At 41.3% G+C, this 27487-nt stretch overlaps 2 protein-coding genes and 1 pseudogene across 3 annotated transcripts; 2 read left to right on the forward strand and 1 right to left on the reverse strand.

Annotated features, from left to right (window-relative positions):
- Positions 1 to 12070: 12070 nt before the first annotated feature.
- Positions 12071 to 15450, forward strand: LOC307072699 (extracellular calcium-sensing receptor-like; the record flags this gene model as incomplete). Its single annotated transcript, XM_079732113.1, has 8 exons — positions 12071 to 12165; positions 12312 to 12603; positions 12688 to 12977; positions 13200 to 13495; positions 13700 to 13905; positions 14021 to 14242; positions 14328 to 14451; positions 14552 to 15450. Exons 1-8 carry the CDS (start codon positions 12095 to 12097, stop codon positions 15448 to 15450), a joined length of 2400 nt encoding a protein of 799 aa, XP_079588239.1. The 5' UTR covers positions 12071 to 12094.
- Positions 15451 to 16414: 964 nt separating this feature from the next.
- On the forward strand, positions 16415 to 21623 carry LOC307073195 (extracellular calcium-sensing receptor-like; the record flags this gene model as incomplete). The annotated part of the gene is made up of 12 exons (XM_079732897.1): positions 16415 to 16418; positions 17324 to 17585; positions 17811 to 17977; positions 18453 to 18538; positions 18626 to 18826; positions 19018 to 19416; positions 19662 to 19792; positions 20013 to 20109; positions 20200 to 20323; positions 20459 to 20931; positions 21020 to 21100; positions 21270 to 21623. The coding sequence occupies 12 exons, from the start codon at positions 16415 to 16417 to the stop codon at positions 21621 to 21623; spliced, it is 2379 nt and encodes a 792-aa protein (XP_079589023.1).
- Positions 21624 to 22423: 800 nt separating this feature from the next.
- On the reverse strand, positions 22424 to 26906 carry LOC307073196 (extracellular calcium-sensing receptor-like; annotated as a pseudogene). Its single transcript has 9 exons — positions 26900 to 26906; positions 26586 to 26769; positions 26091 to 26379; positions 25814 to 25900; positions 25108 to 25299; positions 24226 to 24759; positions 23925 to 24149; positions 23424 to 23547; positions 22424 to 23319 (listed from the first exon to the last, which is right to left on the reverse strand). The product of its transcript is annotated as an extracellular calcium-sensing receptor-like (transcript).
- Positions 26907 to 27487: the final 581 nt, after the last annotated feature.

Raw genomic sequence — 27487 nt, forward strand, 5'->3', positions numbered from 1 at the left:
TGCTCTAATGTAATATTACACTTCTCCTTGAGCCTCCCGAAATGTCTTTACACTTTGTTGCTAAAACTTAATATTACTCTCCTCCTTGAGCCTCCCGAAAAGTCTTGTGATATTGATATCCCCCCTCCCCCCTGCGGAGTGTTTTAGTTGTTTTATTTTTGTTATGTTTTGTGTGTATGCTATGTGTGACTGTAGGCTACTGCTGCCTGTCTTGGCCAGGACACTTGAGATGTTTAATCTCATTGATGATTATTATTTTCAACTAACCAATAGTAGTTGCCATGCATTTTAAAATGTCAATGAACTTTTCAGACCTGAATAACAGTAAAATCTATTGAATAATAGATTTGTATGCATAGTATACTACACTTTCCATTAAACAATTACCCCTGTTACCCATAAATTGACTCATTTTATGTTATCAAATGCTCATACACTAGCTGCTTTCAGACACACAGAGTCCTGATATTCTCCTGCTATTCTCCTGATGGGCCGTATGTGTGAACAACATATCCTTACATTTGTACCCTGAAAATCTCCTGAATAATACTACTCCCGAGGTAGTATTTTGTCCGTAGGAAATATAAATTACCTTATATGTGAATGAGGAGTAGACAGTCTGTACTTCTCACACCACTTCAGTGGGCGTGTTGATGACGCTTCTGCATGTCATTGACTGGCCTCCTAAATAATAAGCCTGTTGCCTTTTGTTCGCTGAATGGTTAAAAAATATTAAAATGTTGGCACTGCTTTTTAATTATGTGGTGAACGCTAAAAGATAGGTATTATCATAACCCTTAACCCTAAAGTACACATCATACAATAAATGAGTTCACAGCTGCACATTTAGAGAAAATGTTGTTTTTTTTATTAATATTACTGACAACAGTCAGCTGAACATTATAGGGTCCTGTCCTTCCACTACCTGTTTTCTCAGTCAAACACAGAAATCAACTACTTTTGTCCAAGTGTTATATGTAATATGTATGTTAATATATATGTTATACGTAAAACTGAAGCAAAAAATACGCTCTTTCTCTGGTAAAGCAGTCGTTCGCGACGCATTTCTTCATCGTCGTTTCTTCTATTTGTCTCTAACTCATGCTCCAATTTTTCATCGATCAATGCCTCGGATTGTGTGGATGAAACAGATTATATGATGCATCATTTTAGCAACATTTAAGATGATCGCAAAGAGTTCTGCCCATTCTGCCTCCATTTTGTCTATTGATCAAATCAAAACAAACTATAGTGACAGCGGCGTACTTATCCCACCCCATGCAAACTTAGACCCTTCTACTGATGTCTAAATGACACCGATGTCCGCATATAAAGCATCAAGTGTGCATCACCCTCAGGGACAAATCTCCTGATATACAAATGCGGAAAAATTGTGTGAAAACGGCTTATAAGTAGAAAAGTTATTATTCTTGCTTCATAACGCAAGGAGGAAATTATTATGCTTGCTTCATCACGTAATAGGTGAACCAAAATGTTGTACGTTGTAACGTTATAAACTACAAAGTTTTATTATATTATGCTCTCAGAAATTTGTTACATTATCAACTGGGGTTTCCTCAGTATTGCTTTGGGTTTAATTACAACTAGAGGTTGAGCCCACGGAACGCTCGCGCGGAAACTCTAGTCCATATACTCACTAGCCCTATTTCTATAGTAGGCCTATACTGTTTCAAAATCCACTGTCAAAACAGACTTTTGAAAAATGATGTGTGTACTCCTTTAAAGGGCCAGACTGTGTTGAAAAGATATTTCAGCTGTCTTTGACCTTATTTCTATGAATTAAAGATCATATAGTCCCATAGTCTAATGGTACATGTGTGCCAAGTCTGCAGCTTTGAGTTGTGGCCATTGCATTTCATCTTAATGGTCTGACCAAATAGGTTGGACCTTGAAGTTCATCATGACGAATGGTGCATGAATACAAAGTTTCATGCATATTGCATTTTTCTTGTGGAAACGGCGGCCTGTTGAGAATGTTGAACTTCAAATGCTTATTATACCAGCACCTCTGGTTAATTCTGGCTTTTGAATGATTCAAATCTAGTGGTAGCAGTTGGGATTACTCCTGTGTGCAGAATCTGACGTAATGCAAAAAGAGTGCAGCACCTATCTGATCATTTATATAGTCTAGTTGTAACACCTAGTGAGAACTTCAATGCTCATTTTAAGGATGGGTGGCTTGGTTGTAGTTTTTCGAACACCAAGCTTGACCATAGGTTTATTTTCAATATGTTTTGCGCTTTCTTTGTATAAATCTGTGGGTGGTCTAATTATGAGAACAGAGGCTTCATCTAATGCTGAGAATGCCACTGATTCTGTTGATTGTTGGCTTTGGGGTACCACTCTGCTACCTGCATTTACACAGAGAGGGGATTACATTATTGGGGGTGTATTCCAAATGCATTACTCCATGAAAACAGTGAAGAAAAATGACCATAGCCCTCCAGAGCCTCTCAAATGCACAGGAAGGTGAGCTAGTCAAAGAAGAAAATAAAGGGGGTTGGTGTTTATTTTAACATTGAAGTACAATTCAATGTACCCGAATGAAAGTATAATTTTTGTTTATCTTTCAAATGTTTTATTTGTTTACAGCATGGACACCCAGGAACTGCGCTTCTTGCGTGTAATGGCCTTTGCCATCGACGAGATCAACAACAGCTCAGATCTTCTGCCGGGGGTAACAAAATATTCTAAGAATAATTAAAACATGTTCTGATTATGTCTTTCTCCAGATTCATCTGACTGTTCCCCTTGTCCTAACGAGTTCTGGTCGAATGCAGAGAAGAACTTCTGTCGTCCCAAGCTTGTTGAGTTTCTTTCATTTCATGAGGTCTGGGGAATTATTTTGGCAGCATTCTCTATAGCAGGAGCCTGTTTGACCATCATTACAGCAATAGTGTTCTTCCAGCACAGATTTACCCCTGTAGTTAGAGCTAACAACTCTGAGCTGAGCTTCCTGCTGCTCTTCTCCTTGACTCTGTGTTTCCTTTGTTCTCTGACCTTCATCGGCTGTCCCTCAGACTGGTCCTGTATGCTTCGCCACACAGCGTTTGGTATCACCTTTGTCCTCTGTATATCTTGTGTTCTGGGCAAGACTATGGTGGTGTTGATGGCATTTAAAGCTACACAACCAGGAAGCAAAGTAGCAAAATGGTTTGGCTCTGCACAGCAAAGAATGACTGTGGTATCTTTTACATTTGTTCAAGTTTTGATATGCATTATTTGGTTGGTTCAGAAGCCTCCCTTCTCTATTAGAAACCTGACCACATACAATGAGAAAATCATTCTAGAATGTGCATTAGGCTCAGCATTAGGTTTCTGGGCTTGGGTACGTCGGGCTCCTTGCTGTATTTTGTTTTGTGTTAGCTGTTTTAGCACGAAAACTACCTGACAATTTTAATGCAGCTAAGCTAATCACATTTAGTATGCTTATATTTTGTGCTGTTTGGATCACTTTTATCCCAGCTTATATCAGTTCTCCTGGGAAGTTCACTGTAGCTGTTGAGGTGTTTGCCATTTTGGCCTCTAGTTTTGGATTGATTATCTGTATATTCTTTCCAAAATGCTTTATTATTTTGTTTAGGCCAGAGAAAAACACCAAGAAACATTTAATGGGTAAAAAATAGAAAGTATTCTTACTTTTCTCATGAAAAAATGAAATGTAGAATAGTCAACGTAACCTTCAGAATCATACAAATTATATGTTGAGTGTAGGTCTTTATTGAATTGGCATGGAAATTACTCACCTGCTGTTCTTGCAATAATGTTCTACATTCACATTTCAGTTTATACTTTTCATTATAATCTTTATGATTTAACTCCATAAATAATGCTATATTTGAGTCGGCCATGGTTGTTCTGTTCAATTGATGTGTTCATTTGTACAATATTACGAACACTTGTATTCTCATGTGTAATATACAATTCATCCTTTGCAAGTGTCTTTGTGTCTTTTCTTTTATACACCGAATGTAAACACCTGATTGGCAATACATTGTTAAAACCTATTGGTAGTCATGGCAATTACTTTATGAGATATTGCGTCTTTGACAGACAAGACTTTGAATTGCAAAGAAGCACACTTGCTTGTGTTACGGGTCCCAGGACTGGGTGCCACGGCAACAATAAAGAAATCTGTAATATACAGGAAATGGTGCGAAGCAATGGAGACACGACTGCTCAGTTCGTCATCCAAGTTGCGTCTATATTCAAATTCACAAATAAAATACAAACATTTCTCTGAGTATCTCTTGTTCAGTCTTCAACTGTTTAAGTCCATCAAATATTAACTACATCGTACATCCTATTCTAATTCACATTCATGTTATATCTCGTGCACATTCAATATTCTCCATCAGTCCACTTAACTCTACAGCAACGTACTCATTTACATTCACCTGTTTAAGTGAGTTAAAGCATCAATAATAATTTAGTGCAATGAACAGCATTAATCCACTGTACTTGAATGCAACATGTAGTTGGGAATTATTCTAGATTCACACACACTTAAATAAAACAAAAGTATTACTCAGAGAAAGCTAAACGTTCTCAATACAAAGTAAACCAAGTTGTGACTCTGGATGTAACAGTAACATTTTTATCTTTAAACAGTATGCATTAATATAAACATTCTTGTTTATATTAATTTTGTAAAACTGTAACCATGAACCTTTTACATTTACTCATATTCCCATTTAAACTGTAGTGTACAGGAGACCACAAATAAAACTAACACTGTTCAAAGTGCTAACAAAAACCCTTAAATTGCGCGGCATGCCCGCAAGGCAATACGCAGGGCGAAAAATGAACCCATAATCGGCGGGACCTGCCGTTTCGCGCCTTCCGGTATTTACCCCTGCCATAGTACTGAACGGCAGTATTTTAAAGTCTCTTAAGTCCGCTAGAAACACAACAAAACATGACCCGAACTTGTTCAACAGTTATACATATAAAGCAAGGCTTTAGAAGGTTGACATTTTATAGTTTAAACCAACTACTGACCTGTAATATACAGGAAATGGTGCGAAGCAATGAAGACACGCCTGCTCAGTTCGTCATCCAAGTTGCGTCTGAGGACGCGGGCGGAAGTGCTCCCATCTGACGACAACCCGGAACGCAACTACTTAAGTGTCAACAGTTCCACCTGGGTGCTGCTTACATTTTAAGTTCCTCTCAACACAAATTATGAGGAATAAATGAATGTACTGGTCTCATACATTTATAAAAAATGTTTGAAGCCCTTAAATTCAGAGAAAATTATAAAAAATAATTATAGAATTAATTATACAATAAAAATCAGTTTTGAGAGTACCACACTTACACTATGCATCCATTAAATGGATGCATACACCAGTCTCCTTTCTAGCAGAGTGAGTCCTGAACACATTTTCTCCAGAATGCTATCTTCTCAATTCTAAGTAAGATAATGTTTACCTAAATGGTCAGTCAGAGTTGTCAGCATTCCCTTTAAGCAGATGTATGGATAAGAGGTCTATGCTCCCTGTTGACCGGCACTAGACCCATTAGAGAGTGCAAAATCATAATGCCAAATCAGGATTTTATCAGGTCCATAAGAGACCTTGGTCTCAATAGTAAATTATCCCTTTTACTTTTTTTATTTGGCACCTTGCCAAATCTATAATCTATAAATATATTGAATATTTATCCTCATCGTCAATCCGTTTGATTGGGTGTTGGGGGCAGCAGCTCAAGCAGGGGGCCCCAGACTTCCGTTCCCCGGGCCACATTGACTAGCTCTGACAGAGGGATCCCGAGGCGTTCCTTTGCCAGTGAGATATAATCTCTCCACCTAGTTCTGGTTCTTCCCCAAGGTCTCCAACCCCCTGGTCATGCCGGGAACACCTTCCTAGAGAGGCACCCAGTGGGCATCCTTAACAGATGCCCCAACCAACTCCATTGACTCCTTTCTAAGCAGAGGAGCAGTGGCTCTAATCCGAGTTCCTCACGGATGGTCAGCATCTCAACCTATCCCTAATGTCGATTCCAGCCACCCTCCTAAGAAAACGCATCTCGGCCTCTTGTATCCACAATCTCGTCCTTTCGGTCATCACCCTGATGACCGAAATGAGATCCCATGAGGGATCTCATGACAATAGGTGAGGGTAGGAACAAAGATCGACTGGTAGATCGAGAGCTTTGCCTTGCAGCTCAGCTCTATTTTCGTCAAAACGGTGCGGTAAAGTGAACACAATACCGCCCCCACTGCCCCGATTCTCCTTCATTTGGGCTAAGGACTAATTTCATACCCAGAGAAGGCAATCCACTGGTTTCCTGCTGAGAGTCATGGCCTCAGATTTAGCGGTGCTGATCCTCATCCCAGCCCCTTCACACTCGACTGCTAGCCGATCCAGTGAGTGCTGAAGGTCACAGGCCGATGATGCCTTCAGGACCACATCATCTGCAAAAAGCAGTTTTGAGATTCTCAGACCACCGAACTGCAACCCCTCCCCATCACGACTACGCTTCGATATCCTATCCTTGAATATCACAAACCGGATGGGAGACAAATGCAGCCCTGGTAGACTGGGTTCCCTCAGCCAGTTCAATCTGCTTTTACTGGAGCCAATCACCAAGCTGGCTTTTCCCCCTGGCGCGCTAATGGCTGGTTTAACACAATGACGACAGGGAAGCGATGGCAAGCTAGACTGGGTACCCCCAGCCCGTTCTGCCAGCAATTTACTCATCCTTCCATCTCCAGTACGTGGTCAAATTATGCTCAAGGTGTGAGAGAACAGTAATGCAGCGATTGCAAATTAGTGCAGATTTCCGACTCTCGCACAACTGTCAACCCTATGCCTGCTAACCTGTCGGCGATGTGCAAAGGCTACTTAGCTCTAAAAAAAAGTATCGCTTCAGTGACTGTATATACCCTCCACTGTCATATAAATTTTGCACAACCTGCAAAAAACGTTTGCTGCAATTACCCACCTATTGTGCGACCAAACAATCCAATTTGTTGACACCTGCCTGGAGTTTTCCCATCACTCTGCATAGTATGTGCACGCATCTGGATCGTTGGTCTGATTGGTTGAGGGAATATCCAATTGCATACATAGACATTTGAACTACTCCTTTTAAATGCGCCTCTTGATCCGAAGAAAATAACAGCAGCCTCCCAAGACCAACGTTCAATCTATGATTGAGCTTGGTCTGGCAATAGCCTGGCTACAGCCCTGGCGGAGGCCAACACACACTGGGAACAAAACTGATTTTCTGCCGAGAATGCGGACACGGTTCTCACTTTGAGAGTTTAGAGATTGGATGGCCCTGAGGAGTAAAACCCTCACCCCATACTCCCGCAGCACCTCCCACAGTTTCTCCCAGGGGACCCGGTTACACGCCACATTGTTCCTCTTCTATCTGAGGTACTTTCCAGCACCTTGGAGTAGACTTTACCATTGAGGCTGAGTAGTGTGATACCCCGGTAATTGGCACACACTCTCTGGTTCCCCTTTTTTGAACAGGGGCACCAACACCCCGGTTTGCTAGTCTGTTGGCACTGTACCAGACTCCCAAGCAATGTTGAATAGGCGTGTCAACCAAGACAGCCCCTCAACATCCAGAGCCACTGCGGAGATGTTTGACAACCTCAGTGACTTCCACCAGCGAAATTGATGATGAACCGCCATCAGCCTCAAGCTCTGCCTCCATCATAGTGGGCATGGTAGTTGGATTCAGGAGTTCCTCAAAGTGCTCCTTCCAGCATTCTTCTACCTCCTCCCTACTATGGCAGCGCCCGCAGCCCTTTAAGCCTGTTGGTACCCTGCAACGGCATCAGAAGTCCTCCGGGATAACATATCCCGGAAGGCTGGTTCTTCAGTCGGAAGGCTTCCCTGACCACCGGTGTCCACCACGGTGTTTGAGGGTTTCCAGCCCTTGAGGAACCTAAGATCTTGAGGCCACAGCTCACAGCTTCAGCAATGGAGGTTATGGACATTGCCCATTCTGGCTCAATGCCCCCAACCTCCACAGGGAGGCCAGAAAAGCTTCGCCGGAGGTGTGAGTTGAAGATCTGTAGGACGGGGGCCTCCTCCAGATGTTCCCAATTCACCCGCACTACCCACTTGGGCTGACCAGGTCAGAGTCTTCCCCAATTCCCTCATCCAACTCACTTACAGATGCCGGTTGGTTGACAGCTCCGCCCCTCTCTTCACCTAAGTGTCCAAAACATGCAACCTCAGATCGGATGACACGATCACGAAATCGATCATTGATCTTTGGCCTAGGGTACACTCTGGTAGCAGGTACACTTATGAGCATCCTTATGTTTGAACATGGTGTTTGATGGACAATCCATGGCTAGCACAGAAGTCTAACAACAGACGACCACTCTGGTTTAGATCAGGGGTTGCCACTTTGCTTGTTCGGGCGGTGCCCGGACAGGCGACGTGGCAAACTGGTTATCAGGCGCTCACTGACGATCCCTCCGTCTTGGCCTGGCTCCAGGCAGGGGCCCCGGGCTTCCTCCGGGCAGGGTCTCTCCTCCTCTTGCCTGTTTTGTCATGGGGTCTTTGTGAACCATTCTTAGTCTGGCCCCTCAACTGAGACCACTCTGCCATGGGAGACCCTAGCAGGAGCACAAGGCTCCAGACAACACAGCCCTCAGGTTCACAGGGACACGCAAAACCTCTCCCCCACGATAAAGTGACGGTTCTATAATCTATAACCATATTGAACATTTAGCTTTTAGTTATTCATACTTATTTTTCAGTTGTAGTAGCCAATTTCTAATTTTATTTCCCAGTACATTTGTTTCCTCCTAGAGGCTCGGAGGCCTGGAAAAGATCGCCATCTGAATCTGATTGGAGCAAGGAGGAGAGGTAAAAGTCTGGTTTGCTGATCAATCTGAGGCAGACAACGTTTTACGTCTGGTTTTATGCTGGGAAAAAATCTATTTGAGTTCAACGTTAAAGATTTTCTGGCCATCCTTCATTTACTTTCCTTTTAATTCTTTAATGCTCAATTAGTCATTAGGAGTGCTCTAAATCGGCCACCGTAAGAAGGGGCAAATGGCTCTACAACTGTACAACGTACAAAAATAGCCTTCTGGCAAACTGTTAACTAATTTGATTAAGAGAAAATCTCCATTCAACAATGGTATCAACTTAAATCACAGGTAAACGCAAAACACACGGCTATGCATCAGGTGTGTCTAATACTGGGAGAAATTTGAACATTTGGGGCTATCCAAACATCAAAGAAGACCAGCTTGCGGAAGGTGATAATCTTTGCCTCATTTAAGTTATCTGGTAGATCCCGTGCCAAGGATGCAGTGTTTGTAGCCATGGCCTCAGTCTGAATTGATTATGCTTGGTAAACTGTATTCTGTCCACAAGGTGGAGGTAATATCCCTAAAGGACAATACCATGGCATTATGTACTTCATAAGGCAACATATTAGATATAGGCATACTTGAACCCACAACCTCCTGAGCCTAAGCTCATCACTGAGCTACATGGACATAGCCATTAGCAAGGGCAGGTCAGAATTTATTTTGAGAAAGAAGGAGCATTATTCCGTACGTGGAGGATGTATTGAACTGTATGTAGGTACGGTAAAATGGCATTCGTACGACTTTAAAGCTTGTTTGCCATAACAAAAATATCCAAATAGTCATTAAACATATTTCTTAAGAACACAGTTTCAGAATCAACCATCAAAAAAGTATTTTGAGAAATTATGTGTTTACCCCTTTAAGGCCCAGTCTCGGCTTGGATAGGCTAACTTCAAACAAATGCAAATTCAGTAAAATGTTTTATCTCTGCCATCTTTGGTGTTATTGCTATGAGTGAAAGACCATATAGTCCCACAGTCAACTGCTACATGTGTGCCAAGTGTGCAACTTTTACCACCTCCGGCACCAAATCAGTTTGTGTTTGGGCATTGGGTTGAGTTGTGGCCATTGCATTTTATCTGAATGGTCTGATCAAATGGGTTGCACCTAGAAAGTTGATCATCATGAGGAATGGTGCGGTGAGAGAGAAGAGATTAATCGAGTGAGAAATGAAGCGAACGTGCGAAAACAGGTCACATAAAAAGCAGATGAAAGACCAAAGGCAGGAATTTATTTCAAAGCTGCCAAAGCTATCAAGCTTTTTTACAGGCACCGCGGTGGCAGCGGGATCGTCGGCAGAACAAGAGCAGCCATCTACATCATTTGCTCTCACCGGTAATTCAAGTTTTGAGGAAGAGAGGGAGAACAGATGTGGACAAAACAATGTCTTATTGTTTTGTATGCTTTTTTATAGTTTTGCAGGTGAAACAAAATAGACCACAATGCCCTGTCCAACCCTCTGCTGTGACCTACTGGAAACCTAAGGTAAATTATGACAACTTAGGTTAACAGTCAGTGAAATACATATATATATATATATATATATATATATATATATATATATATATATATATATAATAGTGTCACCATAACTAATCTTTTTGTTAGGTGAGTGCTCTATGCAGTCTCAACTATTGTTCTTCTTAGGTTTTATTCTTTCTTTCTTTCTTTCTTTCTTTCTTTCTTTCTTTCTTTCTTTCTTTCTTTCTATCTTGCTTTCTTTCTTTCTTTCTTTCTTTCTTTCTTTCTTTCTTTCTTTCTTTCTTTCTTTCTTTCTTTCTTTCTTTCTTTCTTTATTATTCTCTACACACTTTGGGACCTATCTCCTTCCCCAATTTTTCACCTAGAGAATCCAGTCCAATTTTAAAATGTTCAGAATAGCTTGAACTCGCTTAGAATAGCTTGGAAATGTATAAAAAATATTTTATACTTTTTAAAATATTCTACTTTTAAAATACTATCTTTTTTTTCACATGGAAGTCAATTGGAGGACGACGACCTTACTAAATACATTTTCAACCGTTTATCTTTGTTTAAACCATTTAACAAACTTCAGAATCACCATTTTAGTGAGGAAGTTAAACTGTGTTACCAGATTGGGCGGTTCTTCCCGCCGGATTGGGCTACCTTTTGAGGACGTTCAGGCAGTGTTGCCAGTTTGGGCGGTTTTTCCCGCTCTATTGGGCTACTTTTAATCACGCACCGGCTCGCTATTCTCTTGAAGACACACACACACACACACACACACACACACACACACACACACACACACACACACACACACACACCAGCAGTGCAAGGCAAAGACATTTTACCTTTCAGATTCTTCAGTTCAATTCATTTTACATTTCTGTATTTTTAGCAATGCTTTGAGCTTTTCATTCAGCTGTCACTTTATTTATTTCCAACCATTTACATTTTCTTAAATAGTGTGCATGTTTACATTGTTTACTCCATTTAGACTTTTGAACTTTTGTTCAAATCGCTTCACTTGATTTAAGCCATGTAACGTTTCTTCATGTCTTAATCTAAGTAGCTTTATTCAAAAATATTTTCAACCTCACTTTGTACTGCAGCACTCACCGCATTTTCTACAGGAAATGCATTTTCTAGTTTTGTATGCTATTCTCACTTTGCAGCTGACAAAAAAAATAGACCACAATGCCCTGTCCAACCCCCTGCTGTGACCTACTGGAAACCTAAGGTAAATTAAAAATTAACAGTTGCATGAAAGAAGGATAGTGACTTTTAGTTCATCCCTTGTATGGACCATCACATTATGCGTCAAAGGCATTAGACCGGTAGATGGAGCGGCCCACAAATACTGTTCGCCTGAAGCCCCCAAAGGGCTAAGATCGCCACTGGTGGTAGCAGTTGGGTTTTCTCCTGTGTGCACAATCTGACGTAATGCAAAAAGGGGGCAGCACCTATCTGATCAATTAAATAGCCTAGTTGTAACACCTAGTGAGCACTTGCATGCTCATTTTAACGATGGGTGGCATGGTTGCAGTTTTTCTAACACCAGGTTTGACTTTGGGTATATTTTTGTCATGTTTTTTGCTTTCTTTGTATAAATCTGGGGGTGGTCTAATTATGAGAACAGAGGCTTCTTCTAATACTGAGAATGCCACTGACTCTGTTGATTGTTGGCTTCGGGGTACCCCTCAGCTACCTGCATTTACAAAGAGAGGGGATTACATTATTGGGGGTGTTTTCCCCATGCATTACTACATGAAAACAGTGAAGAAAAACTACAGCAGCCTTCCAGAGCCTCTCAAATGCACAGGGAGGTGAGTTGGTCGGAGAATAAGAATAAGAACTTGCTGTATACTTTGAAAGCCAATTTAATGTACCCAAATGAGGTTAGGGTTAGTGAGGTTAATGAGGTTAAGTATATATTTTGTATATCTTCAAGATGATATTTATTTGTTTACAGCATGGACACCCGGGAATTGCGCTTCTCGCGTGCAATGGCCTTTGCCATCGACGAGATCAACAACAGCACAGATCTTCTGCCGGGGGTAACACTTGGTTATAAAATCCATGATTCGTGCTCCTCACCACCCATGGCCGTGCAGGTGGCGTTCCAGTTTACAAATGACCCTCTGTCTATGTATAAAAATAAAGTATGTTCACAATCGGGAAGGGTGTTGGCAGTTATTGGTGATTCTGGATCAACGCAATCAATCAGCATATCACGAATCATCGGGCCCTTTGACATTCCACAAGTATTTACTCTTTATTCTGCATAATTTTCTTTTCATGCCCCTATTTTGTCAAAATGCATCATAATGTCAAATTTATTTCCTAAGGTTAGTCACTTCGCTACCTGTGCGTGTTTGTCTGACAAGACACAATACCCGACCTTTTTTAGAACCATCCCCAGTGACCAGTTCCAGGCTCTTGCGCTTGCCAAACTCGTGAAACATTTTGGTTGGACTTGGATTGGCACTGTTCAGTCTAACTCAGACTATGGTAACAATGGGATGGTGTCCTTTTTACGAGCAGCACAGAAAGAGGGTATATGTGTGGAATACTCTGAATCATTCAATAGAAATGATCCACAGAGCAAGATTCAACAGGTGGCTGAAGTGATTCGCAGGTTCATGCATTCATTATTCTGATTGTGTTCAGTTAATATAAACCAATGTCAATATGCCAACCAAGATAATTTAAAAGGCATATAATGTTTTAAAACCTCAGTTTCATCCATACTATTATAAAAAGGCATATTTAATCATATATATATATTTTTAATAATACGATGACACTAAATATGTTTATTTTTTGTATAAGCCTAATTTATGTATGGAAATCTCCATAGGTCCACAGCCACGGTTGTCGTGGCATTTACATCCCCAGGAGACTTGCTGGTTCTGCTGGAAGAGCTGACAGTACATCCCTCTCCTCCTCGCCAATGGATTGGCAGTGAAGCCTGGGTAACCGATCCAGAGGTTCTGAGATATCGTTTGTGTGAAGGAGCTATTGGGTTTGCTATTCCGCAATCTACCATACCAGGTTTTAGAGAATACCTTCTAAATCTTTCTCCTGCTAAGGTGGCTGCTTCACATGTACTTTCGGAGTTCTGGGAGGGTGCATTCAATTGTCTGATAGAAAAACGTGAGAAATCTTGGAAATAATATAATAATAAAATTGAACATGTTAATATTAATTATAATTATATTAATTCATTTTTTATATTATAAATAATTTTTAACTGTTGTTATTCATTGTTATAATCAAAAATGATTATTAAATACTTATTTTAAAATAATTTTTTGTGTTTTCATGTCACAACATATATTCCTCATTCTCTTTTTGAAGTCACTGGCCGACCGGACAAAGCGTGTGATGGAACTGAAGATATACAGAATCTCCAAAACCCATTCACTGACACCTCTCAGCTCAGAATCACAAACATGGTGTACAAAGCTGTTTACGCAATAGCACACGCTATACACAATATTGCGTGTAAGAAGATAAACTCAGCAATACTATGTGACAAATTCATGAAAATAAAGCCAGTGCAGGTCATTATTAAAGCAAACCCTTGAAGAAGTTAAGGTCAAAATGGCACCTTTTTATTTTCAGTTAATATCTTAATCATACAATTGTTGTGTTTTCACTATATTTTCATCTACACAGGTCCTTGATCAGTTGAAAAGGGTGAATTTCTCTCGTAATGGTTACCACGTCTCATTTGATGCCAATGGTGACCCTGTGGCCTTCTATGAGCTGATTAACTGGAAGAGAAATGAGAACGGTGGTCTGGAGTTTGTAACCGTGGGACATTATGATGAGTCCCTTTCTCCTGGCCAGAAGTTCAATATCAAAAGGGAAATCAGTTGGGCAGATGGTGGAATACAGGCAGGGAGGACAACATATTCTTTGATTCCTTCAATACAACTTCTTTAAAACTTTATGTAAAGCTGTTTGTCTATGTGTGAATCAGGTGCCTGTGTCCGTATGCAGTGACAGCTGTCCACCGGGAACACGCAAGGTTCTCCGGAAGGGGAAGCCGGTTTGCTGCTATGACTGTGTACCATGTGCTGAAGGAGAGATAAGCAATACTACTGGTACAACCAATCTTAATAATCCTAATTCTGAATGAAATGATGAATGACAAAATATTCTAAGAATAATAGAAACTTGTCCTAATTTTATGTCTTTCTCCAGATTCCTCTGACTGTTCCGCTTGTCCCAATGAGTTCTGGCCCAATGCAGAGAAGAACTTCTGTCGTCGCAAGCTTGTTGAGTTTCTTTCCTTTCATGAGGTCTGGGGAATTATTTTGGCAGCATTCTCTATAGCAGGAGCCTGTTTGACCATCGTTACAGCCATAGTGTTCTTCCAGCACAGATATACTCCAGTAGTTAGAGCTAACAACTCTGAGCTGAGCTTCCTGCTGCTCTTCTCCTTGACCCTGTGTTTCCTGTGTTCTCTGACCTTCATCGGCCGTCCTTCAGACTGGTCCTGTATGCTTCGCCACACAGCTTTTGGGATCACCTTTGTCCTCTGTATCGCTTGTGTTCTGGGCAAGACTTTAGTGGTGTTAATGGCATTTAAAGCTACACAACCAGGAAGTAATGTAGCCAAATGGTTTGGCCCTGCACAGCAAAGAATGACTGTAGTATCTTTTACATTTGTTCAAGTTTTGATATGCATTATTTGGTTGGTTCAGAAGCCTCCCTTCTCTATTAGAAACCTGACCACATACAATGAGAAAATCATTCTAGAATGTGCATTAGGCTCAGCATTAGGTTTCTGGGCTGTGCTTGGGTACATTGGGCTCCTTGCCGTATTTTGTTTTGTGTTAGCTGTTTTAGCACGAAAACTACCTGACAATTTTAATGAAGCTAAGCTAATCACATTTAGTATGCTTATATTCTGTGCTGTTTGGATCACTTTTATCCCAGCTTACATTAGTTCCCCTGGGAAGTTCACTGTAGCTGTGGAAGTCTTTGCAATATTGGCCTCAAGTTTTGGATTGATTACCTGTATATTCTTTCCAAAATGCTTTATAATTTTGTTCAGGCCAGAGAAAAACACCAAGAAACATTTAATGGGTAAAACATAAAATATATGAATCATTTTTTTAAATTAAATAAATATTGTAGAAAAGTCAACATAAACTTCAGAATCATACAAAGTAAATATATATCCATAAAAGTTTAGGTTTTTGTGATATTGGCATTTAAAATACTAATCATATATTGTTAATACTTTTAAATTTCAATTGAATGTGTTGTAATAATATTTACCAAGGCTTCCTGCCTAGCACTACTGGTTCCTCAGGAAGCTGGTCCATCCTTGGATGTGAGACCAGATGGTGGAGTTTTAGGAGCCGGTAGAGGACCCCACCTGGCTCTTGTACCAGGGGCGGCCTCCGTCATTGATTGGGTACTGCCATATTACTGACTCACTATATCAAAAGATTTTTCAAAGCAATACTTTTCTATTATTATTACTGTATGTGTATTTTGACTAAAGCCCATTAATTATGCTATATTTAAGTTTGCCATGTTTTTTTTTGTGTGTACACTTTTGTACATACATTTTACATTTGTACACTATGACATACATTTGTATTTTCAGTGTATGAAATATATAATTCATCCTTTACTTAAGTGTATTTGTGTCTTTTCATTAATACACCACATTTAAACACATGGTCTCCAATATATCGATAACACCTATCGATATGCATTAGGTGCATATGAGACCTATAGGTCTCATTAGCAAATCTTCCAAATCGATGACAGTGTAACCATATTGGATTTTGTGTTTTCAAGCGGAAATCACCTGACCAGGCAACAGGTGTATCTAATGCTGAGAGACATTTGAACACAATATATATATACTGTATATATTTTTCTCTTTAGACAGATCTGTTGGTCAAACTGAGCATCACAAAAATAACAAATGTAACGTAGTCTATATCCTCTGATAAACACTTGATACAAATTTGAACTTAATTTCTCTCTGAATTGATAATGCTGGGTAAACTGTATTATGACCACAAGGTGGAGGTAATATCCCTTATGGGTAATACCAGTCTTTGTGATCAAACCATCATAACATCTCTTGGCTTCCCTAAAACATCTGCTACCAATATAATTTGTCAAAGTTTGGAATAAATTTGCATCGTTCATTACATATTATCTGGACAACATTACTGTAAATTGGCATACAAGTACTTGTGCTAGTAAAATGTTTTATCACAAGGACCAAAATGCTATTGTTTACATCCCTTACATGCAGGTAACCTGAGAAGGAAGATGAAAACTTTATGATTATTAGGTGATTGTATGTATTGCCGTTGGATCTGCAGATTCCTCATGTGCAGTGCATTGTTCAGTCCACGAGACTAAAGCATAGTAGTACAAAGTGTAATAAAAAAAAAAAGTTTTGCATTTGGCCTAATTTTAGTCGCCTTTCTATTGATATTATTAAAACGACAACAGGAAAATGATATTGATAAAAGCTGCAGTAGAATTTAGACCATTGGCTTATTTGTCCATATTTTGCTTTGCCATACACTTCTTACGTCGTGTCTTCATTCTGATTGGTCCAGACAAGCCTCAGCTGATTATAGAAGGTTGGTCAGTTTTATATATGCCAGGTCACCATCCTTTTACAAGGATAGATTTTTAGCGTCTTCCTCTGTTCTGACACACAGAAACCACAAATTAACTGTTCATTCTTGTACACCTTAATTCTTACAAATCATATTCATCACATCCAACCTACCAAATGTGTAATTGAGATGCATCTAGATTTTTGAATATTCTTTTGTTGGTTTTGTCCATTTTATTTATTTGTTTTGTTAGTTATAAGCCACTATAGTGCCATTATGGAACCAGTTCAGTCGCTACATCCACCGCTGGTGGTTATCCTTCGGCAACCTTTTTGCCTCCACATTTTGATGATCTCTCACCTGTTTCAAACAGGTGGGTCCGAGCTGAGTTTCGGCACAAGAGCTCTGGAGGAGGAGGAACATATGATGGGTCCACAGTCTGATCTGAGGACAGACGGAGTAAGAGATGTTGGTGTATCACTCTTGTCTGAATGTGTTATTCTGGGAAACAGCGAGCTGCTGGCCCTTCGCTCAGAGGGAGATGTGATCATTGGTGGGTTGTTCCCTGTGCATTACCTTGTCCCCAACTCCCAGAACACCTACAATAGCAAACCCCAGAACCGACCTTGCAATGGGTAAGCAGACCGGTAATGCAGAATATATGTATTCTTTTTTTTGTTCAACTTGAAGCTAATATGAACAAATATGAATTCATAAATTGTTAGTAGTTTGCATTATTGAAGTCTATACATTTTTTCCTATATGTTTTACAGGTTGCAAATAAGTGTTGATGAGCTGATTGTTGATCACTATCTTATTATGTTCTTGTTCCTGTTGTTTTGGGTGTGCTGCTTCTTCAGTTTTGACGACAGAGCCTTCCGGTGGATGATGACAATGATCTTTGCACTGGAGGAAATTAACCGTAACCCAGCTCTGCTCCCTGGTGTTACGCTTGGCTACCACATCATGGACAGCTGTGATCACATCCACACCAGCCTCAGAGCTCTTTTGTCTTTACTCACTCACAGTACGAAAGGGCAAAACACATTGGGTGAAGATAGGATAAATATGAATAATTTAGAAGAGAAAACAAAGAACATGCAAAGGATGTCGAGGACGATTGCTAATGAAGGTAATGAAGAATGGGAAAAACGTAACTTCCCTGATGATGACAGAAAGTCTATGAGAGGAAATGTAACAATAACAAAAAGCACCACAGATTCAGGAAGGTGTCTTACTGGATCTCCAATCACGGCTGTGATTGGCCTGGCCTCTTCCTCCCCTACTGGTGCTATAGCACACATTCTGGGCCCCTTCAGGATCCCTCTGGTGACTATAACCTCACGCTGTAAATTCAGATACTCGACCCGTAATAAAAAGGGTTTATACACATATTCAAGCATAACATGTTATATTTTTACAATTTTGCCTTCAGGTTAGTTATTTTGCCACTTGTGCCTGTCTCACTGACAAGCACACCTACCCATCATTCCTGCGCACAGTGCCCAGTGATCTGTTTCAAGTCAGGGGTCTGGTTGAGCTGGTCAAATTCTTCGGATGGAACTGGGTGGGCACTGTAGGGACCCTGGTAAGTCAAATCTTTGCAAGTATTACAACTATTAACGCAACATACTCAACTCATGCTCACGTCAGCTGTGTGTCTCTGGCTTTTAAGGATGACTACAGTCGTTATGGAATCCAAGCATTCTCTAATCAGTTTATACAACTGGGAGGGTGCCTTGCATACCATCTTACTATCCCACAATCCCCTACCTTGGGTGAGATTGGAGCCATGGCCGACACCCTCCAAAGCTCAAACGCTAAAGTGGTGGTGGTCTTTGCTTCGGAGGTGCAGCTTCAAGAGCTGTTCTCAGAGGTGAGTTGTCCTGTCTATGCCCTCAGAAAATATAAAGGCATATTTTTGACCCAAGGAACACATTCTGCCATATTCTACATATTGGACAAATATATTTCATTTTCAACTAGCTTGCGGCCAGGAATGTTTCTGGAATCCAATGGGTAGCCAGTGAATCCTGGGTTACCGCTAACATGCTAACTGCCCCCCAGTTTCACCTCCTCCTGCAAGGCACACTGGGGTTCTCCTTCCCAGGAGTTTACATACCTGGTCTGAGAGAGTTTTTGTTGAAGGTGCGGCCTAAGGCAGAGCCTGGTTTTGAGTTTCACAACATGCTATGGGAGGAAGTGTTCGACTGTAGGTTGCAGTTCACGGCAGATCCTTCCAATATAAATGCCAACGACTTTGAAAGAGTAATCGAGCAGTATGATCAACATGGGTCAAAGCTGAACACCAAGTCTCGCTCCTCAACTCTTAAAACGTATGTGGGAGGAAGGATGGCGTTTAAGTTTTCAGCCCAGGAAAACACTACAGGTTCACCTGAGAGGCCTGTGTGCACCGGCTCAGAGGATCTCAGCAATTTGCAAAGCAGTTACACAGAGCTGTCCAAAGTCAGAATATCCTATAACGTTTATAAGGCTGTGTATGCCATCGCCCATGCACTGCACGATTTACTGGAATGTGGATCTGTTGGAGCCACCACCGCTGAAGCTGGGTGTAAGCAAAATGCATCAAAACCAATAGAGGTGCAGAAAACAGTAATATGCATGTATATATTGTTTTTAAAGTCACAAATCCCTCATTTATAGGGGCAGTTTTACTTATTGATGACTTTATCCTTTTTTTTATAATTCAGCTATTGAGCAACCTAAAGATGGTTAATTTCACCAACCAGTTTGGTGAAAAAGTACATTTTGATGAAAATGGAGAGCCTGTGCCCCTATATGACATTATCAACCGGCAGAAGGATAGCAATGGAAAGATTAGGTAACCAAAATTTCTCCTGAGAAATTGAAACTTAATAACGAAATGAATTAACGGAATAAAATAAACTAAATAAAATACGTCTTCAATATTGGAAAGATATTGAAAAGATGATGTTGATTCAACATTTCTTCATGGCTATAAACATATAATACATATGGAAATATAATATTTTCCCATTTGGTCAATTTTGATCTGTAAATATGTTTCCCTGTAAATTAAGATTTGTTAAGGTGGGAAGCTATCATGGTTCGGTTCCAGTAGATCAGCAACTGCAGCTGAATCAGAGTAAAATTGTATGGACAGGAGGCCTATCACAGGTCGGTAATGGACCCCATCATTCCCATGAACTCTGTACTATAAATTAAAGAATATAGAAATATACAATGCTGTGTTTTCTTTGCTTTTAGGTTCCCGTGTCTCGTTGCAGTGATCCTTGCTCGCCTGGAAGCAGGCAGGCTAGACGCCCAGGAGAACCTCAGTGTTGCTTTGACTGCTTACCATGTGCAGAAGGAGAGATAAGCAACCAAACTGGTACAAAGAGGTCCTTTTTATTAAAAAAAAATTCGTGGAATAACAAGGTTTATGAATAAACTCATATAGTTATTCCACTGGTTGTGTTTACTTCTTTAAGATAATTCAGCGTCAGCACTTGTTTTCCACACACAGATTCTACAGAGTGTACAAAATGTCCAGAGTACTACTGGTCTGACAAGAGGAAGGTGGAGTGTGTGGCCGGAGTTGACGACTTCCTGTCTGTGTACGACACCATGGGCGTCATCCTGATCACGCTCGCCCTGCTGGGGGTCGTCATGACAGCCGTCATCACAACTGTCTTCCATCACTTCCGCGCCACTCCCATCGTCAGGGCGAACAACTCTGAGATCAGCTTCCTGTTGCTGGTGTCACTCAAGCTGTGTTTCCTCTGCTCCCTTCCCTTCATCGGCAAGCCGTCCACATGGACGTGTAGACTGCGCCAGGCCGCTTTCGGTGTCAGTTTTGTTTTATGTCTCTCCTGTCTGTTGGTCAAGACTATTGTGGTTCTGCTGGCCTTCCGGTCAACTGGGCCAGGTTCTGGAGCTATGAAGCTCTTTGGCCCCGCCCAACAAAGGACTCTCATCTTGTGCACTACTGCACCTCAGGTAGGCGGTGGGCCGTTAAGATTTCGAACAGAGCTGGCCGTTCATCTTTACTTGCTTGTTTAAATGCCTTTGCTTGATCTCCACTCAGGTTTGTCTCTGTGCTGGTTGGCTCTCAGCAGCACCCCCATACCCATTCAGGAATCCAACGTACCAAGCCTCAACTGGGAAGGTAAATACTAAAATGACCATACTATAACTATAAAATAAAACACAATTGCAATGAAAACACATTTTTAATTTGCATTGCTTGGAAAACATTAGCATGTTCAGAAAGTCTAGCGAGTCTGTTCAGAAATGATCTGATCATGGTAAAACCTTGTGACCTTTCTTGTGACCAGATCGTGGTGGAGTGCAGGGAGCCGTGGCCCGCTGGGTTCTACCTGGTCCTGGGCTACATCGGCCTGCTGGCGTCCCTCTGCCTCCTCCTCGCCTTCCTTGGCCGCAAGCTGCCCGACACCTTCAACGAGGCCAAACTCATCACCTTCAGCATGATCATCTTCTGCGCTGTATGGCTCTCGTTCATCCCGGCTCACGTCAGCTCCCCGGGGAAATTCACTGTGGCCGTTGAGATATTTGCTATCTTGGCCTCCAGTTTTGGGTTGTTGTTATGCATATTTGTGCCTAAATGTTTTATAATTTTAGTGAGACCTGAGAACAATGTCAAGAAGCGAATGATTAAATCTCCCGGATAAACCAGGCCTGATAATTCACACAATGTTTTTCACTTACTGCAATATCAACTAAATGATCATGAATTGATAGCAATCATGTGCTAGCAATCATGAGGAAAGGGGTAGCAATATCGGTACAAAAGAATTGTATCTTGTTTGCATAGCATTATAGCAGTTCTTTGAAAGCTGCTGTTGCTTTTGTTTATTGCTAATCTGCACAAACTGCACAGTGAAAGTATTTCAGTAACCAAAACATTTTTCAACAAATAAGTCTTTGCAATGTAAACATAGGGACATGCAAAAATATCCTTTATTTACCTTATTTTATAGCACTTACATATGTATGTCATTATTATGTAGACAATCACAATGCTTTATTATGCAGAGATTAAAGAATCCTTTCCATCAATGTGACTCATCTCAATGTAGCATTCACGAAGATGTTTCAGGAGCGGTTATTAAAGAACTTACACCTATACAAAGTTAAAAAGGTATCAGAACAATTTGAAATACAATTTATAAATCGTTTTTTACACATTTATTGGTCAAACTGATCAATCTATAACAATTGTTGAAATGAAAAGATCATAAAATGTTGGTATTTAGTCTAAATCCTACAAGACAACTCTATATTATCTCTATAATCTATTTATTACAAACTGGACTAAGTCATTGCACTCTTTCTATAATTGTCACACCTCGTATCTCTGGTCATTTATTTGTTATAGCCACTGGAGCCTATAGTGTTGGACAGAAAAAAACCTTTATAATCCTGAATATACCAACCTTCTTAAATTCTACGACAGTTAACAGATTGCACGTCACTTCTTCCCCATCAGGTGTTGCTTGGTATTCTTTTCTGGCTGCAATAAAATTATGAAACACTTTGGCGCAAACAAGCAGAACAGCAAGCCAAAACTGGAGGCCAGAATAGCAAAGGTCTCCACAGCATCTGCATACTTTCCAGGAGAGCTGATGTAGGCCGGGATGAAGGCCAACCAAACAGCACAGAAGATCAGCATGCTGAAGGTGATGTACTTGGCCTCGTTGAAGTTCCCGGGTAACTTGCGAGCCAGAAAGGCCAGTATGAAACACATGCAGGCCAGGAGACCGATGTAGCCCAGAACACACCAAAAGGCAAGGCTGGACCCCACACTGCATTCAAGAACTATCTTGGAATGCTCATAAAGTGTGTTCCTGGATGGGAATGGTGGTGCGTCTATAAGCCATGCTGCACAGATGATCACCTGGACCAAAGTGCACATTGAGATGATAGCCCTCTGCTGCATGGGCCCTAGCCACTTCATTAGGTTGTTCCCGGGCCTGGTGGAGGTGAAGACGGCCAGCACCACCAGGGTCTTGCCCAGGATGCAAGAGATGCACAGGGAGAAGGTTATGCTGACGGCTGTGTGACGCAGCATGCAGGACCAGGGTGTGGGCTCGCCAATGAACACCAGTGCGCACAGAAAGCACAGCGTTAGCGACAGTAGGATGAAGAAGCTAAGCTCAGAGTTGTTGAGACGGACGATGGCTGTGTTCCTGTTGTGGAGGAACACTGCCAGGACAGCGATTGTGATGCAGGCACCCACCACGGCGATCGCCGTCAGGGCTATGCCCAAGGAGTCATAGGTTAGGAACTCCACTTTCTTTGGGATGCATAACGTTCTATCGGTATTGGACCAGAAATCCTCAGGACAAACCGTGCAGTCTATGGCATCTATGGGATAATCATTTTATTTTGTCATTTCATTTAGACAGAAGTCGTCATGTAACAGAAGACTGCTCAATACAATACTGCCCTATTGAACATAATGGTTTCACCTGTCTGATTGCTAATTTTCCCAGTGTCACATGGTACACAGTCAAAGCAGCACACAGGCTCACCACGACGGACAGCCTTCCGAGATCCTGGATGGCAGCTGGCACTGCATATAGACACCAGCACCTAGAGACAAAAGGACCAATCTAATCGCTTACGCCCTACCATTAAGCTCAAAGTTGAAGTTAAGCATAAAGGACACACAGTCTGTGTTGTAGAAGCAGAAGAAAAGAGAAGTCCGAAGATAAAGTCTATAATATAGACGTATTTTCAGAACATGCTTGTACTAATAATAAGTGGGTTTTGATAAGGGAGGACAGCATTCTGTCTGCTCTGGCCCTGGACTGTACAATAAGTAACATGGTCATTCCAGATTACTGACTGGATGTAGCTGTCCATTTTGACCTAGAAATCTAGAGCATCCTGACTTACCGCCACCTCAACCTACATATCTTCAACAGTTGGCATCTGATGTGGGTAAATACACAGTGTGAGCAGCTTGCCTCGCTCTGGTGGCCTGCCCAAATTATCTTCTCCTCCTCGATCACAAGCTCCATCCCGGCAGCCTTTGTTCCATCAAACAACCCAATGTTGACATATTCAATATTTCCCCCAGGGCCTCTCTGCCAGTTGATTATGTCGTAGTAAGGTATCGAGTCTCCCTTTAGGTCAAAGTTCACCTCCTCCCCGCCGATGTTAAACGCTACTTCCTGGAGATAGTGCTGGAGCTTGGGGCACAAACAGACAACATGAGCATTCTTTATTTGAGTGAAAGCAGTAGTACAAAAAAACGTTTTGATGTACCTGCCAGGGTTGTATGTCGTTTCTTTGAGCACATGACTTGTTGTAGAAGGGCCCGCTGTGTTCTTGACAGCCGAGAAGGTTGTTCAGGGAATGGGCGATGGCATAAACGGCCTTGTAGACGTTGTAGGCGACTCTGGGGCTCGACGTATCCAAGTAGCCCGAGTGCTGCGGCAAAAGGGACTCCTGCCCTGAGCAGGGGGGCAGTGGGGAGTAGAAGGAGTGAGAAGGAGAGCAACCGTAAAGAGCACCCCAGAGCTCTTGGACCAGGGGATTAGAGGGGTACGTCTGAGGGTCTACGGTCTCAAGGTAGCTTCTAAGCCCCCGGATGTGGCCCTGCCTGATGCCGAAGCCAATGGTGCCCCCGAGGTAGGGGTAGAACTCCCTGCCAGCGAACACAGAGGCGGTGACCCAGGCCTCGCTGGCCACCCATTGGATTCCTGTGATGTTCAGCATCATGTAGTCCTTCAGGAAGGGAGTCATCTCTCCTTCGGCGGAAAACACTACCACCACCTTTGCCCCAGAGTCTTGCATCACCTTTAAAAAAAAACAAAAAGAGAAAGAGAGTGCTAGTGAAAACCAGAGCACAATACCAGGAGGAAAATTTTTACAGAGTACATTAAGACATTAAACATTAACAACATTAAACATAAGCTCATATGTCATATTTAGATATTTTATGCTTGTATAAACAATGTCTTGCCTAATACATCGCCACTAGTTGAATCTAATATGTGCTTGAATTCTACTTTTATGCCATTTACAAGCTGCTTTGATGACATTAATGAGATCTCAATGATCTTGATCTTGATCACGGACACCAGCACCTTAGGGTTCAAACCTAGTGATTACAAAGATAAACTTATCCTATACATTTTCCCCTACCTGCATAATCTCAAGAGCCCTCTGGCGGTTGTAGAGCAAAGGGATCATCTCCTGGTAGGCGACACACACTCCTGTGCCCTTCAACTCCCTGAGAAGACCTTGTACAGCAAAGCGTCCGTACTCGTGGTCCCCCCGCACCAAGCCCACCCAGGTCCAGTGGAACCTCAGCAGCAGCTGGGCGATGGCCTTGACCTAGGCACAGGGGTAGTTCGATTCATGCAGCTGCCTTTGTGTTGCATTAGAATATTGTTGTTTAATTAAACTATATTAAGGGGTCGATTGCAATGCGTTGTACATATGTTATATACACGTGTTCTGGTATTTGTGTTTAGATATAGAACACACATTAACATTTGCATTTAGGGTATTTACGCAGACGCTTTAATCCAAAGCGATTTACATAAGTAATTGTTATTATTACAGTAACACATAACAGTGATAATAACATGATTGAACGATTGAACTGGTAGCACTGCTAGCAAACCAGCTTGCCCACTTATATTTCCTATGTTATGTCTTAATGGACTTGTATGAGGTTGTATGAGGTGCATGTGCAGAGCACCCTGCTTGGTGCTGACACTGATTACTAGCAATCAACATATTGCATGCACCTCACATACACACCTCAGCACCGCGGCTGGAAAGCACAAACATGTCTTGTTTTGCTGTACATAATAATATGTGTGACATTTTATGGCATTGTTACCTGATAGTCATCATTTGGAATCACTCTGAAAAAAGTAGGATATTTTCTCCTGTCACTGAGACATGCACACGATGAGAAGTAACTGATCTAGGACAGAATTGGTTAAAAAAACAAACAATGGCACGCATTCATAACTTTCACGGCATTTCCTTTGTTAATTGGGTTATCTATCATTGTTCATCGTTTTGGTTGAATATTCTGATTGTGATCAGCCTAATTTTGTCTACAAAACACCTGCTAAATGACTGAATGTAAACGAAACCCAAGTCATCTTCACCATTGGGATTCTGAAAGGCTGGAGTATTCGAGACACCACGATAGACTGGGCAGAACCTGACTCCCCAATGATAGCCAGCAGTGGCGAGGCACCGCGGCACATGGGGGACTCGGCTTCTGCCAGCCCGTTCATCATTGCCAGGGCCGCCCGCTGGCCTGTCAGCGGATACGCACACGAGTCGAAGATCTTGTAGCCGAGCGTGTGATTGGGTAACAGCTCCTTGTTCTGGTTTATCTCCTCCACTGCCAGCCTCATGGTCTGCGCCCAGCGGAAAGCCCTGGGGTCAAACCTGCATGTGTACAAACACAACACACACACAAATGACAAATGGATGTGTTCATGACATTACAAATGCTTACAATCCCTTTAATCAGGGAAGATGTTTTTTCCTATTCTCTATACCAATTAGATTGCTTTTTTTTATTTTGAATGCAAAATTACACATTTCGTACTTTTCGATTTTTCTATGATAAAATTAGACTATTGTTGACCTACTAAACTTGCCCATTGCACTTAACGGCTGGTGGTCTGTAGGTGGAATTGAGGTCTGGCATCTCCTGGTTGTAGTGAAGTGGAAAGATGCCCCCAATGATGTAGTCCCCAGCAGCAACAAACCCTGGCTCAAAACTGCTCTGCAATGAGCAGACTTTCACCAGAGGCGCAGGGTCTGCACATGCATCTTGGATTAAGACACACAGAGGTTTAACCAATATTAAAAATAAGGGAGTCATGTCGTTTTAACACCGACCCTTCTCCTAAAGGATAAAACAGCGAGGCAGAAGTCATCATATATGTATCCCACGCCCCACCTTTCATCTCATGACAACATCTCTTGTGTGGGGGTTTTGGTCACATCCAATTGGTTGATAGAGATTAATGATCCTTGTGCTTAAAAGTTTGTGGTTAAATTATACATAATTTTTAAGCATACAATACTATAAAATTCTTTATTTCAATAAAGAAATGAAGAATAATATATATATATATATATATATTTGAGTCTATTCTACGTATTAGACAGAGTTGATGTCATAACTATCAAACATAATTAAAACAAAATAGGATTTCTACTTTAAGGAGGTTGATGACGTTATTAAGCCTGATAGAATATTTGTTCCTATAGAGTCCTAAGACAACGTTATACATCCACTGTGACCTTTTATGAAACCCCATAGCTAATTTTGCTGAATGTTTACTAGGTTTTTGTTTTTTTATTACATAAATGTTTTTCTTCATTTGTTTTATTTAGTATGTGTCAAGAGTATTTACATGAGTCCAGTGGGCCCAAACTTTTTGTAGCTTTGACATACTGGGTTGTTTCTTGAAATGTTATTTAGAGTGGAACATTCAGATTCTGTGTTTCACTGAATATTCAACACCCGATTTATGTAAATATA

This window comes from Pollachius pollachius (assembly GCF_949987615.1).
Source record: "Pollachius pollachius genome assembly, chromosome: 3".
Taxonomy (NCBI): domain Eukaryota; kingdom Metazoa; phylum Chordata; class Actinopteri; order Gadiformes; family Gadidae; genus Pollachius; species Pollachius pollachius.